We start from the raw sequence: 16,181 nt of genomic DNA, 5'->3' as shown, positions 1-16,181 counted from the left end.
ATCCTTCACAATGCATTTCAGGCCCTAACAATTGGATTTCAACCTCCCCTTCCACCCTACTTTTCAGCTGCACAGACTCACAAGAAGCCCCTACATTTTCCTATGTTTAGTCATCCTTCAAAGTCCAGTTGAGAAGCCTTCTCCAGCACAGGTCTCATAACAATCTCAATCACTCCTTCCCCAAAGTTCACACAGCACTTTTTGTACTCCTCAACTATTTTCTTTACGTGTTTGTGTGCCTGGTGTCACACTGTGGTGGCCCTGAGAATGCTGGGCATAATTGGTCAGGGGCCCCAGATGCTGGGTTTTGAAATCCATCATTCTAAGTCTACAGGTTACAACAAAAGCAGTCAAGGCTTTTTATAGTCCAAGCTACTGGTTTCTTTGACAATATAATCCCTCAAAAAACCTAGTGTTTGTGCCCCAGCCATGGCTCCTAAGTGCTATACCAAGTCAGTACCTGAGTATGGCAAGGATGTAAGGGTAGACTCCTTCTTAGGAGGCATGGGACTCTTCTTCCAGCAAATTTAGCTTGAGGCATGCTTTGTTGAGCCTTACTTAGACTGCCAGCAGCCTGGGATGCTTCTAACTAACATTCTCATCATCTTTCTTCATCCATTTCAGACTTCATCATTCTCTTCTTAATTTCTCTAACGCAGGCACATCCCCTAAATAAAATCCTTGCATATCTGCTTCTAGAAAGACATAACTAACACTAAACTGTTAGAGGCATAAGAAAGTCTCCCTAACGTTGTTTGACTGAGTACATGAATTACTAAAGGAAGTCCCTATGCATTTTTCCAACAAAAAAATATGAATACACAGTGGCATGTGTAATGATCTGGAGCTATATTAATTCTTTGTAAACAGAAAGGTTTTTAAAAATAAAATTAAAATTTTCCCAGAATAGACAAAAACCAGTACAGACGCTGATAGTTTCCATACAATTATTTCTTGTCTGAACAAGAAGTTACTAGAGCAACTCAATAATCAGTCATCAGAGAGCATTAGTGTATGACATGCTGCAGGATGGTTCACACAAGAAACTTCAAAAAAGTACACACAGCCCCCGTGAGCTACTCCGTGAGAATACTGTACAAGCCAGATGCAATGTCTGGTTTTATGACATCTGGAAACTGTTTCTTTCAACCAAAAAGATTGTATTGCTTTAAATCCCACCAAGAAATGGTGATGTTAACTGGCTAGGTGGTCAGGTTTGTCCCTGAGGGCCTTTGGAAGAAGGGAACCCACCGGGTAATATGAGAAGGGGATGAGTAGAGCACAGGGATTGTGGCCTCTGTACAACATATACATGCTGCCATGACAACTATCCACCAAAAATACACCAACTTATTAAATACTGACCTCTACTTTGGCAAGAGTGTACCAACATTATGAGATCAATAATATGACCATGAAAATGAAGTTTATAGCTGAATGTAGGAACTATTAAGACCTGATAACTATGCATTCTGTACCAATGGATATCAATGGACAAAAAACATAAAGTCTCACTAGCCATAATCTTACAGGTAATCCTAGGATTCAGCTCTATTTTCATATATGCTATAGATTTTAGAAATGTATAAATAAATTTCTATTCAAAAATGTTTAAATTCTTTGATATATACTTATACTCTTGAGAAAAATATAGAGGTTTTAGAAAAACAAACGTTATGCACACATGAAACAATTTCTGGCAGATTCTTAGCCCCTTCTGGTTCTTGGGCCCAAAACACTTAAGAAAACTAAACAATACTAGTCATGGTTCAGTGATTTAATGAAAGAGAAAAACATGTAATTACCAAGACTTCTAAAAGTGGAAAACAATTAACCATATAGAAATTAAAAGAAAACACAGTTCACATGTTTGGGATTAAAGCAACATTAACAACTAAATAGAATATACATATGTGTTGGAGTGTCAATTTTCTAAAATGGTTGCATTAAAGGGATATTTTAAAAATATTAATTTGTTTTTTATTCTTTTCCTCTAAAAGTCACACTGCTCAGCAGCCACCAGAGAAAGGAAAGGTAAATGCTACCTGAAGTAGAATGCTGGAAGAAAATGGGTTAATAAATGAGATGTGAAAGAGGAAATGAGCATTTCTATTCTTACAGCACCAGCCTGGGAGTGCACTAACTCAGACCTCCAACTGCTGGCGACACCACCCTGCCAAGCTCCAGTCCTGCAGAGAGGTCTGTGGGCTGTGCCCAACAGGGACCTTTGGTGTACTCTCTTTCTGGAGGAGCTCTAGGCAGACACTTGGACAGTCATTAAGCCCTGTGGCTTTGGAACAGGGGCCATTTTTGCCCCCCTTCTGCAGGATTGGCTGGCACCAGCCCCAAATAGAGACTGTTTTGATCTGTTCTCCCAAGTCCTGGTAGCCCTGCCTTGATCAGCTTAGTTCTATAGGGTTGGGAGGGAAGAGAGTGCTGCTCAGAGCTGGGACCTTTGGAGTGTGTCTCCCTCGGAGGCTCTGATCGGGACTCAGATGGACACTGGGTTATATGATTGTGGAACAGAGGTGGTGAAGTACCTGCCCCACTCTGGCAGGCTTGGCTGGCACCACCCCCAACAGGAGACTATTTTAATCTGTCCTCCCAAGTCCCAATGGCTCTGCCTTGCTGGGCTTGCTCCTGCAATGAGGACAGCTGGCTGCACCCAACCTGAACCTGTGGTGTGCTCCTCCTGAGAAAGCTGGAGCTGGAAATTCTGGCAGAGACTGGCTTGTATGGCTTTGGAATAGGAGCCACTTTCCCTTATTGAGTGCCTGACCATACTGCTCCCAAGTAGGGGACCCACTAGTCCCATCCTCCCAAACTAGGTCACCCCGCCCTATCAAGCTCATGCCTTGTGGAAGGATCTGTGGGTCATGGCCAGCCTGCCCACTCTACAGTTTTTCTTTGGACTGTTTTGGGGAAGTCCAGGCAACCTCAAGGGGTGGCGGAGTAGCTGACTGGTGGAGGCAGGTCAGGAAGCCTTGGACCTTCTATTGAACTAGAAGAAGCCAAACTTTGTACATGGCTTGGCCCTTACCTCTCATACCCAGGTCTAATAGAGACAGCTACAAACAGTGAATAGCGTGGTAGCTCCAGACAGGCAGCCCAAGGCTGGTTATACACAATATCTGACACTGACCTGTACTAGAACTCTGCCCAAGTAAACCCAGAACCAACACAACCAGTGGTAGGCTTCAGAACATATCAGAGCTTGTCACAACCAGCCACACAAGCAGCACACCCAAAGGGGTGATTGTGGCAAGCACCAGACACTGCTGGGAATAACTCTGCCTCACAAGTGTAGCACCCACACAGCGATTCACACATGGTGATCAAGATCTATCCTTATAGTAAGCCAGCCTGAGAGTTAACTCCACCCATGAATGAGCCAACAGCATTCAAGACTCAACTGCAACAAGAGGGTGCACATAAGCTACACAAGAAACATTCCTTGGAGAATTTAGCTCAGGTAATCTGGAAGACTGCAGCACTGAACCCCAAGAGACACCTACATCATAAAGCCATCATAACAAGTTTGAGAGTCATAGATCTACCTAATACACAGAGTCAAACACAGACTAAATGGGGAGAGAAAGAAATATGCCCCAAATGAAAAAACAAGAGAAATCCCCAGAAAAAATAACTAAATGAAATGGAAGCAACAAAGATACCAGATGCAGAGTTTAAAACAATGGTTATATGGATGCTCAAGAACCTTAGGGGAAGAGTGGATGATATCAATGAGAACTTAAAGAGATAGTAAGAATTAAAAAGGACATAGAAACCATAAGAACCAGTCAGAAATGAAGAACACAATATCTGAAATGAAGAATACACTAGAAGTAATCAACAGCAGGATAGATGAAGCAAAGGATTCAATCAGCGATTTAGAGGACTAGATAACAGAAAATACCCAAGCAGAGCAACAACAACAAAAAAGTATTTTTTAAAAATGAAAAAAATCTAAAGGACCTTTGGAACAACATCAAGCATCATATCCACATCATAGGGGTACCAGAAAGAGAAGAGAGTGAGCAAGGAATGGAGAACCTGTTTGAAGAAACAATGGCTGAAAACATACCTAACCTGGTGAAGGAAAATGATACACAAGTCCAGGAAGCACAGAGTCCCAAATAAGATGAACTCAAAGAGGCCCACACCAACACATCATAATTAAAATGGCAAAGATTACAGATAAAGAAAGAAATTTTTAAGCTGCAAGAGAAAGACAGTTAGTTACCTACAAGGGACTTCCCATAAGGCTGTCAGATGATTTCTCAATAGAAATACTTCAAGCCAGAAGGGAATGGCATGATATATTCAAAGTGATGAAAAGGACCTACAACCAAATTTACTCTATCCAGCAAGGCTATCATTTAAAATTGAAGGAGAAATAAAGAGCTTCCCAAACAAGCAAACAAACAACAAAAAAAGTAAAGGAGTTAATTACCACCAAACCAGTACTGCAAGAAATGTTAAGGGGCCTTCTTTGAGAAGAAGAATAAAAAAATAAAAGAGAAGAAACATAGGTATAAAAAAATAAAATGGCCATAAGAAAGTACGTCTCAATAATTAATTAAAATGTAAATTAATTAAATGTTTCAGTGAAAAGACATAGCATAGCTGAATGGATAACATGATATATGTGCTGTCTACAACAGGCCCACCTCAGAACAAAAGATACATACAGACTGAAAGTGAAGGGATAGAAAAAGATATTCCATGAAAATGGAAATGAAAAAAAAAAAACAAAAACTGAGGTATCAATACTTACATTAGACAAAATATACTTTAAAACAAAGGTCTTAACAAGAGACAAAGGAGGTCACTATATAACACTAAAGGAATCAATCCAACAAGAGGATATAACCCTTGTAAACATATATACCCAACATAGGAGCACCTAAATATATAAAGTCTTGGTAGACATCAAGAGAGAGATCAATATAATATAGTCATAGTGGAGGATTTTAATACTCCATTAACCTCAGTGGATAGATCTTCCAGACCATTAAAAAAAAAGCACAGCAACCTTAAACGACACACTAAACCAGATGGATTTAATTGACATTTACAAAATACTTCCTCCCAAAGCAGCAGAATATACATTCTTTTCAAGTCCACATGGAACATTCTCCAGGATAGACCACATGTTAGGACACAAAACAAGTCTTAATAAATTCAAGAAGATTGAAATCATATAAGACATATTCTCCAACCACAATGGTATGAAACTAGAAACCAATTACCATAAAAAAGGAAGAACACTCAAACATATGGGGGCTAAGTAACATGTTATTAAACAATAAATGGGTTAACAATGAGATCAAGAAAGAAACCAAAAGTTACCTTGAGAAAAATGAAAATGAACATACAATAACCCAAAATCTATGGGATACAGCGAAAGCAATCCTAAGAGGGAAATTCATAGCATTGCAGGCCTACCTCAAGAAACAAGAAAAATCTCAAAAAAGTAGTCTAACCCTGCCAAAACCGGTTTGGCTCAGTGGATAGAGCGTCGGCCTGTGGACTGAAGGGTCCCGGGTTCGATTCCGGTCAAGGGCATGTACCTTGGTTGCGGGCACATCCCCAGTGGGTGGTGTGCAGGAGGCAGCTGATCGATGTCTCTCTCTCATCAATGTTTCTAGCTCTCTATCCCTCTCCCTTCCTCTCTGTGAAATATCAATAAAATATATTAAAAAAAAAAAAAAGTAGTCTAACCCTATACTTAAAACAACTAGAAAAAGAACAACAAACAAAGGCCAGAGTAAGTAGAAGGAAGGAAATAATAAAGATCAGAAAGGAAATAAATGATATAGAGAATTTTAAAAAAACAATACAAAAGATCAATAAAACCAAGAGCTGGTTGTTTAAAAAGATAACCAAGATTGACTAACCTTTAACCAGACTCAAAGAAAAAAGAGAGCAGACTCAAATAAAATCAGAAATGAAAAAGGAGAAGAAACAACTGACATCACAGAATACAAAGAAATGTAAGAAAATATTATGAACAACTATATGCCACACAAATTGGACAACCTGGGTGAAATGGATAAATTTATAGAAACATGCACTCTTTCAAAATGGAATCAGAAAAAAAAATCATAAACTCTGAATAGACCAATTACAACTAATGGAATTGAAGCAGTAATGAAAAACTCCCAAAAACCAAAAGTTCTGGACCTAATGGCTTTGCAGGAGAATTTACCAAACATTCAAAGAAGAACTAACACTTCTCCTTCTCAAACTATTTTAAAAAATTAAAAATCAAGGAAGACTCCCAAGCTCTTGAAATTAGGATAACGAGGCTAGCATTATCCTAATTTCAAAACCAAATAAAGACACTACAAAGAAAGAAAAGTATAAGCCAATATCCCTGGTAAACTTAGTGCTAAAATCTTCAACAACAAATTAGCTAATAGGATCTGGCAAGACATTAAAAAGACCCTACACACGATCAAGTGGGATTTTTTTTCCAGGGATGCAAGATTGGTACAATATCCACAAATAAATAAATGTGATACACCACATAAATAAAATGAAGAATAAAAACCACATGATCATATCAATAGACGCAGAAAAAGCATTTGCTAAAATCCAACACCCATTTTTGATAAACACTCTCAGCAAAGTGGGAAAAGAAGAAGAGTATCTTAACATAACAAAGGCCATATATGACAAATTCACAGCCAGCATCATACTCAATGGACAAAAACTAAAAGTGTTTCCTTCAAGGTCAGGAATAAGACAAGGATGTCGGCTTTCACCACTCTTATGCGACATAGTACTGGAAGGTCTAGTCACAGCAATCAGACAAAAAGAAGAAATAAAAGGCATCCTGATTGAAAAGGAAGAAGTAAAACTGTCATTACTCACAAATCTTTAGAAAACCCTAAAGATTCCATTAAAAAAAAAAAACTACTAGAACTGATCAATGAATTCAATAAATTAGCAGGATACAAAAATTAATATTCAGAAATCAGTGGCATTTTTATACACCAAAAATGAACTATCAGAAAGATAAATTAAGAAAACAATCCCATTTACAATTGCAATGACAACAAAAAATAAAGTAGCCAGAAAAAAAAATGTAACCAAGGAGGTAAAAGACCTGTACTCAGAAAATTATAGAATATTGACGGAAGAAATTGAGGAAGATATAAATAAGTGGAAGCATATACTGTGTTCATGGATAGGAAGAATTAATATCATTAAAAGGTGATACTATCCCACACAATCTATAGGTTCAACACAATTCCTATTAAAATACCAATGGTATATCTCAGAAAACTAGAACTAATATTCCAAAATTTTATATGGAAACACAAAGACACCAAACTAGCCTCAGTTATCTTGAGAAAGAAGAACAAAGTTGGAGATCACAATACTGGACATTAAGCTACAAGGTTAAAGTAATCAAAACAGCTTGGTACTGGCATAAAAACAAGACATATAGATCCATAGAACAGAATAACCTACACCTTTATGGTCAATTAATATTTGACAGATGATGCAAAAATGCACAGTCTCTTCAATAAATGGTGTTGGGAAAATTGGACAGACACATGCAAAAAATGAAACTAGACCACCTTCTTACACCATCCCAAGAATAAAGTAGAAATTGATTAAATACTTAAATGTACATTGTACAACCATAAAAATCATAGAAGAAACCATAGGCAGTAGAATCTCAGACATTTCTTGTAGCAATATTTTTTTCTGATATATCTCCTCAAAGGAAACAAACAAAAAATAATAATGAAATGGGACTACATCAAACTTAACAGTTTTTGCACAGCAAAGGAAACCATCAGCAAAATGAAAAGACAACCCACTGAAATGGGAGAACATATTTGCCAATGATACATATGATAAGGAGGTAATTTCCAAAATGTATAAAGAACTTCTCAAACTCAACATCAAGAAAACAAACAATCCAATTAAAAATGGGCAAGGGACCTAAATAGACACTTCTCCAAAGAGGATATACAGATGACCAACAGACATATGAAAAGATGTTTAATGTCACTAAATCATCAAAGAAATGCACGTTGAAACCACGATAAGAGATCACCTCATGACTCAGAATGGTTATCATCAATAAATCAACAAACAAGTGCTGGTGAGGATGTGGAATAAGGAAAACTTTGTGCACTGTTGGTGGGAATGCATATTAGTGCAGCCACTGTGTAAAACATTATAGAAGTTTTCTCAAAAAATTAAAAATGGAACTGCCTTATGACACAGAAATTTCACTTCTGGGAATAAACCTGAAGAAATCCAAAACAGTACTTCAAAGAAATATATGCACCCCTATGTTCCTTACAAACTTATTTGGAATAGCCAAGATTTGGAATCAGCACAAGAGCTTATCAGTAGATGAGTGGATAAAAAAGCTGTGGTTCATTTACACAATGGAATACTTCTTGGCCATAAAAAAGGAAATCTTACCTTTTGCTGAAGCATGGATGGACCTGAAGAGTATTGTGCTAAGTGAAACAAGCCAGTCAGAGAAAAACAAATATCATATGATATCAGTTACATGTGGAATCTAATGACCAAAATAACAAACAAAATAGAAACAGAATCATAGATACAGAGAACTGACTGACTGCTGTCAGAGGGCAGGAGGGTTGGAAGAGCTGGGTGAACCAGGGGTCCTCAAACTATGGCCCGCGGGCCACATGCAGCCCGCCCAGGACATTTATCCAGCCCGCCGGGTGCTGCTGCCTGTCCTGCTTAGCAGCCAACTCGTCCCGGGCTCGCAGTGCGCATAGGAATTTGTTCATAGTTTTTTTTAAAACTATAGTCCGGCCCTTCAACGGTCTGAGGGACAGTGAACTGGCCCCCTGTTTAAAGTTTGAGGACCCCTGGATTAAGCAAAAAGAAAAAAAAACTCATAGACACAGGCAATAGTATGGTGATTGCCAGGGGAAGAGGGGGGGGTAAGGGTAAAGAGGGGATAAATGGTAGTGGAAAGAAACTTGAGTGTGGGTGGTGAGTGCACAATAGGGTATACTGAATACATGTTACAGAATTGTACACTTGAAACCTGTACAGTTATTTTTAAATTCATCTTTATTTTTGAAAGTATTACAGATATCCCCTTTGGTTTTTTTCCTCATTGACCCCCTTCACCCTGCACCAGCCTCTCCCAGGTGTTCACGGGCTATGCATATTGTGTCCATGGGCTATGCATATATGCATAAGTTCCCAGGTTAATCACTCCCTACCCACCCCTCCACCCCTGCTGCCTTCCTTCTGAAATTCATCAGTCTGTTCCATGCTTCTGTGTCTCTGAGTCTATTTTGTTCATCAGTTTATTTTGTTCATTAGATTCCACATGAGTGAGATCATCTGAGAGCTGTATGGTTTTATTAACCAACTAGAGGCCTGATGCACAAAATTCATGCAACAGTAGGCCTTCCTTCCCCCAGCTACTGGCACTGGCTTCCCTCTGGTACCTGGGACCTGGGCTTCCCTTCAGCCGCCAGCAGGCACCTGGGACCCGGGCTTCCCTTGCAGCCCTGGCTTCGTCCGGAAGGTCACCCGGTCTAATTAGCATACTGTGCTTTTATTATTATAGATGTCACCCCAACAAATTCAATTAAGAAAAAACAAACAAACATATTGATCATGTCAAATTTATGGTAGTAAATATAGAATTTTCCAGAAAAGCTAAACATTATTTTGAAAGGTTCTATGAAAGAGAATATTTTTATTTCCTTTGCCGAATAAGTAGCCATGTAAATATTAGTGTGTTTCTGCCATTTTTATGTTGCAAGCATTTTACATTTATCCACAGCAGAAAGAAAATTGTTGAAGTCACTCCATGTAAATGTAACTCAAGAAAACAGCATGAATAAGACCAAAGAGACTTTCCAAGTTTACTTAGTAATGACCTATTCACACCCAGGAAGACATCTTACATCAATTAACCTGAGAGGAAGTATTACATGTGGCCTGGTGAGAACTATTATCCATTTATTTTACTTAATTAAAGAATAAACAGTGTTGATGTTCTATGACTATTCTTTTAAAATTTGTTCCAAAAAAGAAAAAGCTAAACTACTTGAGAAGAACACTAGAATCCTATAATCAAAGTCCTAGTGGTTGTCTCTTCTTGAACATGTATTTATTGGAGGAGTTAATGATGAAGTGAGCTCATATGTTTTAATAGAAGTGTTATTTAATCTTGGGTTCCATGAACTCGGATGGGAAAGTATTACATCTTTATTTTTACTAACCTCTGATACCTAACATTTCCTAAAAATATGATTGTAGGTAAAAACCACAGACATTGTTATTTTGTTACCAATAAACTGATACTTCTGTATTACATTAGACTTGATGTAGCTATCTGGATCTTTTATAGTCATCACCACTGGAAAAGTATTGTAGTAAACAGACCCCTCCCAATAGATATTGAATGAATTCTTAAAGAAGTATACATCACAGCACCACAAATTGTAATAGTTGTAACATTTTGATTACTGATAGTATTTACAGGGGAGCCAATTAGATCATTTTAACTGTGTAAAATAACATATGAGTTATTATTTTAGGAGAATTTAGAGAAGATGTTTCCCCAGACTGAAGAAAATCATGTCAAAAAGATTTACAATCTGTTTAGAGGGAGAGAAACAAAATAGTGGGTTCTATGTGTTTCATTTCATTTCCTCTCTCCCCACAATAAGGTTTTTCTTACAAAGTCTCCATCTTTTACTCTTGTCACTCTAATGACCACTTGCTGGCACCAGGCCAATGTAGATACTCTACTATATTTTGTTTAATGCAATGTATTTAAACAGTCAGATTCCACCTCTTCCCTATTCTGTACTGCACCGATTAATGAGCATCCACATACTATTGAAAACCCACTCTTCCTTTCAAATCTTTTCGTTATATGTATACATTCTTTTCCTTCTATCAGCTTAAAATTTAAAGAACTTAAGTCCAGGAGGTTCTGCCTCAACAGATGGTCAGGAATGGATGTGTCGGAGTGAAAACCACACTTCACTCATAGCAGAGGCCATACGGCCACTCCCTGGCTCACTAACTGGGCCTCTCTCTGTCTGACACTTTCAAGAGTCTCTCAGCTTTTCACAGTAGAGTTCATTTTGCCCAGCAGGTAGACATGCTGTTCTTCCAAGCCCCTCACTGCAGGAAGGAGTGGCCTCCGGCTTGGGTTCACTTAGGTGTTAATCCCTCCAGTGACCCCCTCTGATCTCTTGGGTCACCAACCACTAACTCAGAAAAACCCATTACATGGCTGCCTGAATGGAGCCTTAGATTGGATCTCAAGAAAACGTCAAAGGACCGGAGGGCGCTTGCTTACCAGGCCTCCACAGAGGCTGAAGACCGCTATGTGATCCTCCCGAGCATTGACCTGGCCCCGATAGAAGCAGTGGCGCAAGCCTGGGGACACCGCCTTGCTCTTCTCCGCCCCGCGCGCAGGGGCTCCCAAGTGCACCTCCGTGTAGCTTTCGGCCAGAAAGGCCGCGTCCGCGCTCAGGTTCAGCTGGAACAGCTGCCCGTAGGCGCTGATTCGGTAGTGGGTCCTGAACGGCGTGGGCTCGGGCGCCTCGGAGCTGCGCTTCCTCCGACTGAAGTGATGGCTCTGAGGGAACACTTCGCCGAACTCATTGACCCGCGCGGGGGTCACCACTTCGTACGAGGCCAGTGTCCTCACCAGCGCTTCTGCAACCACAGTGAAATGGCCATTGAGCCCCCCACGTGTTTCCAACTCCAACCCCCAAACTTCTTCAACCAAACGTCCCCACCAAAGATCCAAGGTCCCAACTCCCCATAACACCCTGGCGTGCGACAAATGCACACAGGATGGCGAGCGCGCGCGCACACAAACACACACGTGTGCTCTGTGAGTGTGAATCCCCGGCTTTCCCACACCCCCGACTTGCTTCACCCTCCCCAAGCAAAGACCCTGACACTCAAGGCCCTGAGCAGCCCACCTCCTTCCCCCACCCTCTCCGCTTTCTCCTCCGCCCCCGCCAACCCGTGCCTGAGGGGCGCACGTGCCCCCCTGCCCCACGCGCCCTCCTGCCCCACGCGCCCCCACCGCATGGTCCCTGGAGGGAGTCCTGTCCCCCGCGCACGATTCCTCGAAACCCGACCCAGCGACAACCTCTCGGGATGCTTGGGAGGCCGACTGACCCGGGAGTCTCTGGAGCCCCTGCAGAGCCAGGGTTCCCCAAGGGGCTCAGCCGCTCACTCCCCCAACTCCGTCCGGGGGTCGCACTCAGGCCCTAGCCCCCACCTCGCTGCTGGCGGCGCCGCGCGGTGACCTTACCTTGCCTGGGGTGGAAGTGAACTTCCCAAGACCTGGTGATGAAGAGCGAGAGCTGGTAGAGCAGCCCCGTCAGCCACTTGGCCACCCGCATGGTTCCACCCGGGAGATCCCTGCCCGGGAGGCCAACCCCAGCCAGCCGGCTGCCCCCGCGCTCCGCGCCTCTCCTCCCTCTCGCCCGCCGCTCTCCGCGCCGGCCGCCGCGGCGCCTCAGCAACCTCCCGAGCAGCAGCCCCGGCCCCGGGCCGGCCCGTCTCGCCACACCGCCAGCCTCCGCTCCCTGAGCCGCTGCTTCATCGCACTGCAGCCCCGCAGCCCCCTCCTTTTTCTCAGCAGCCTCGCTCCGCTTCCCGCGCCAGCAATGCCCTCAGAAGCCCTCAGCTCAGGTCCAGCTCCGCGCGAGGAAGCGACTCGACCCAGCAGGAACGGTGCCAATATAGCCACCCCGAGCCGGGCCAGCGCGGGGGAGAGCCCGCCCCAGGGGCCGGCCCCGGCCAATCAGCGGGAGGCGCGGCCCGGGCTCGCCCTCAGGCGCGCAGCCCGCCCCCCAGCACCGAGCTGCACGCGGAGTGCGGTCCCCGCGGGCTCCTGCTGTGGGCGTGCAACTGGGATTGCCGAGGTTCAGCTGGACACCATCCCGGTACCTGTAAAACCCAAGACTGATACAAGCTGCGAGGCCGAGGTAGAGAGATGGTAAGTGTGTGAGGTTTTCAGTTCTTATAATGAAATAAGCATCTGATGGAAAGTTTCTGTTATTTATGTTTCACCGTCATTTTAGGCTTCTCAAGCAAGATAAAATAAGCTATCGTTCTTGTAGGCAGAAGATGCTACCCATGAAGCTTAATAGCCACAGTGGTCGGCAAACCGTGGCTCTCAAGCCACATGTGGCTCTTTGGCCCCTTGAGTGTGGCTCTTCCACAAAATGCCACGGCCTGGGCTAGTCTATTTTGAAGAAGTGGCGTTAGAAGAAGTTTAAGTTTAAAAAATTTGTCTCTCAAAAGAAATTTCAATCGTTGTACTGTTGATGTTTGGCTCTGTTGACTAATGAGTTTACCGACCACTGCATGTTGAAAATTTAAGAGTGCCGAGGAGAAGCTAAGGTTGCAATCAACAAACACTTCTGAGTGGGAATTTCTGGAAATGGTTTAAAGAAACTCAAAAAGAAAAGGCTCTCAGTCTCCAAAGTCCCAGACAAGTTATTGTGATTTTGTTCTTTTAATATTCATTGTTTGTACTTAATGGGTATATAAAGGGGCCCAAAATTATAAAAACGTCAAGTCCCACAAAATTTGGATCTGCCCCTGCCTATGAGTCAATATTTTTATGAAACTTTCTGTTGATCATTTTACTTTTTAAAAACTGGTCTTATTTTCTTATATTATAAAATATCTAAATGACCCTCACGTATCCACAATTACCTTTCTAAACCATTACTGTAGCTCTGCATCCAGTTGTGTCACCTGGTGTCTGTGAAATTGGATGGACCTCAGGGGCAGCAGAAAGCAATCATCATTTCTGAATTACTTTCTCATTTCCCAGGTCCACCCGTTAGATATACAGGTTCCATAACTGCTTCTCTGTATAACCAGTCTGAAAACAAAAGGGAAGAGAGTAGTCAAATTGCCTTGAAATCCAACCAAAGGAGAGAAAGAATGTGAAAGAAAAAGTCAAGGGATGTGTGGGTAAATCTCCACAAACACAAAGGAATACACTCTCAATTTAGTCCCTGGCTGTCCTTCCTCCTCTGAGCTCTCAACAATGAGATTTCTGTTTGCTTTGAATTGACCTCTTGTGGCATACCTCTTTACTTTTACATCATACACTTTGGTCCATCTGTTATTCACAAATGCGGAACAATCTTATTCAGGGAAGGAGAGTTTCATCTTACTTTTGCCAAGGAAATTTCCCAACTTCGATGGTAATTCTTCCACAATCAATCCCCTTCTTTTGTACCCCTTCCTCACAAGTGTCATTTTATTCATCACAGAATTACAGACTTCTTCTGGTGTTTTTATAAGTTAAGCGTACTGTTACTCTAAACAAACAAACAAACAAAAAATGGACTTCACCTACACCTGTCTATTTAGTGGTTACCTTCAGGACATTAGAGTTAGAGTCATTTTAATTACAGTCCAGTTCTGAATGCATCTTTACAGTAGAGCCATGCCCCCCCCCCCCCTACAAATAACAGAAAATAGAACTGCACCTGTTTAATTGGCTATCTGACTGCTGGCTGCAGGCAAAATAGATATTTCATTTCCATCACTGGATGTCACTCAAAGTAGTGTTTGTAATGGAGTATTTAATTTTCAACCTGCTCTATTTGAAAACGCTGTTCTAAGAATAGGGCTTTTTTTTTTTTTTTTGCTTTTTTAAAGAAATGGGAAAATGCATGGAATGTGTATTCTATGCCATTATAATCTTTACAATCTATAATAATAAAAGCATAATATGCTAATTAGGCCGGACGACTTTCTGGACGAAGTGGGGCTACAAGGGAAGCCTGGGTCCCGGGTGCCAGAGGGAAGCCAGTGCCTGCAGCCCGGAGAAGGAAGGCCTATTCTTGCATGAATTTCGTGCATTGGGCCTCTAGTGTTTAATAAAGAGCATTATTTCCCTCATTTAATAGAAGATAAATGTTACATTTTCATATAGTATCTAACGTGGAGTTACACAAATCCTTTTTTAATCCAATGCCTTTTCGTTATACTAGACTATAACTGTTAGGATATTCACATTGTTTGTCTCTCTTCCTGCCTTCTCCCCTACCAGTGAAAATGTCATCAATAAGCTAATCTAGGAGGATCCAAGATGGCAGTGTAGGTAAACACCTAAACTGCTGCCTCGCACAACAATTTCAAAACTACAACTAAAAGACAGAACGTCTATCACCCAGAACCACGGGAAAGCTGGCTGAGTGGAAGTTCTACAACTAGAAGGAAAGAGAAAACAGCATTGAGAGGTGCACAAGCGCTGAAAAGCTGAGGTACGGAGGCGCACGAATCGATGGGCGACTGGGAGCGCTGCTTTTTTCAACCCGAAGAGAGACAAGCTCCCGATTACTCCAAACTCCAATTTCTGGGGAGACGCGGGGGACCCAAACTCCTACGGGGAGAAGCTGGACTGTCTGCCATGGGGTCGGAAAGTGAGGGAGGCTTGCTTGCAGGGCTGCGCGCAGGAATAATTATTTACTGTGCTGGGGCGCGGGACGCGGGGACACGGTTGGAGACTCAGAGCTGGCTAACTGGCAGCCATTGCTGTTTGCCACGCCCTAGCCTAGTGACGCCCTGAGACCCTGCCCTGCACAACCTACAAACCCACCCAAGCTCCAAGCAGCGGCTTTAGCATATGAATGGCCTGCCCTATCGCAGCTTAACATAGCAAACTTGCAGCCCGGGTCAGACAGCTCCAAAACCTCCAAACCCCAAGCAAAGAGGAGAAAACTGTAGTTCTCGCTGTAGCTCCTGCTGGGTGTGGCCTCAGACAGTAGCTGACCTGCACCCCATTGGAGATCCAGAAGCCAGTGTACCTAGTGGTCAGTGTGAGACACCAGATTTCAACTCCTCACATCCATAAGTGACACATTCAAGAGGCAGACTCAGTGAGCACCAAAGCCCCACTGAAACAAGTCCTGCACCATAAGCGTGTCTCCAGCGCAGCAGTTCTTCCATTATAGACACAGCGGGTCCTCACAGCCAATTGGCCTGCAGGTCAATTCCTCCCAGTGTACCAACAGCAATCAAGGCTTAACTACACCAAGACTTTGCACTCAGCCCACAAAGGGGTGTATGAAGAGCGTCCACCTCAGGTGATTGAGGAGGCTGAGCTACTGGCCCCTATAGGTCACCTACCACACAAAGCCACTCCATCA

At 42.4% G+C, this 16,181-nt stretch overlaps 1 protein-coding gene across 1 annotated transcript in view; it reads right to left on the bottom strand.

The window, feature by feature from the left end:
- Positions 1–12,404, bottom strand: part of ADAMTS20 (ADAM metallopeptidase with thrombospondin type 1 motif 20) — a gene marked incomplete at its 5' end in the record, with an annotated part of 176,311 nt that extends 163,907 nt beyond the window's left edge. Inside the window, 2 exons of the mRNA XM_080659619.1 lie at positions 11,342–11,703; positions 12,314–12,404. Of these exons, the coding sequence (XP_080515745.1) occupies positions 11,342–11,703; positions 12,314–12,404 (453 nt within the window). The remainder of the gene's footprint in view (positions 1–11,341; positions 11,704–12,313) is intronic.
- Between the last annotated feature and the right edge of the window lie 3,777 nt (positions 12,405–16,181).

Source organism: Plecotus auritus, assembly GCF_963455305.1.
Source record: "Plecotus auritus genome assembly, chromosome: 3".
Classification (NCBI taxonomy): Eukaryota; Metazoa; Chordata; class Mammalia; order Chiroptera; family Vespertilionidae; genus Plecotus; species Plecotus auritus.
Note: the sequence above shows the minus strand (reverse complement) of the source record. Positions and strands in the feature narration are given on the sequence as shown.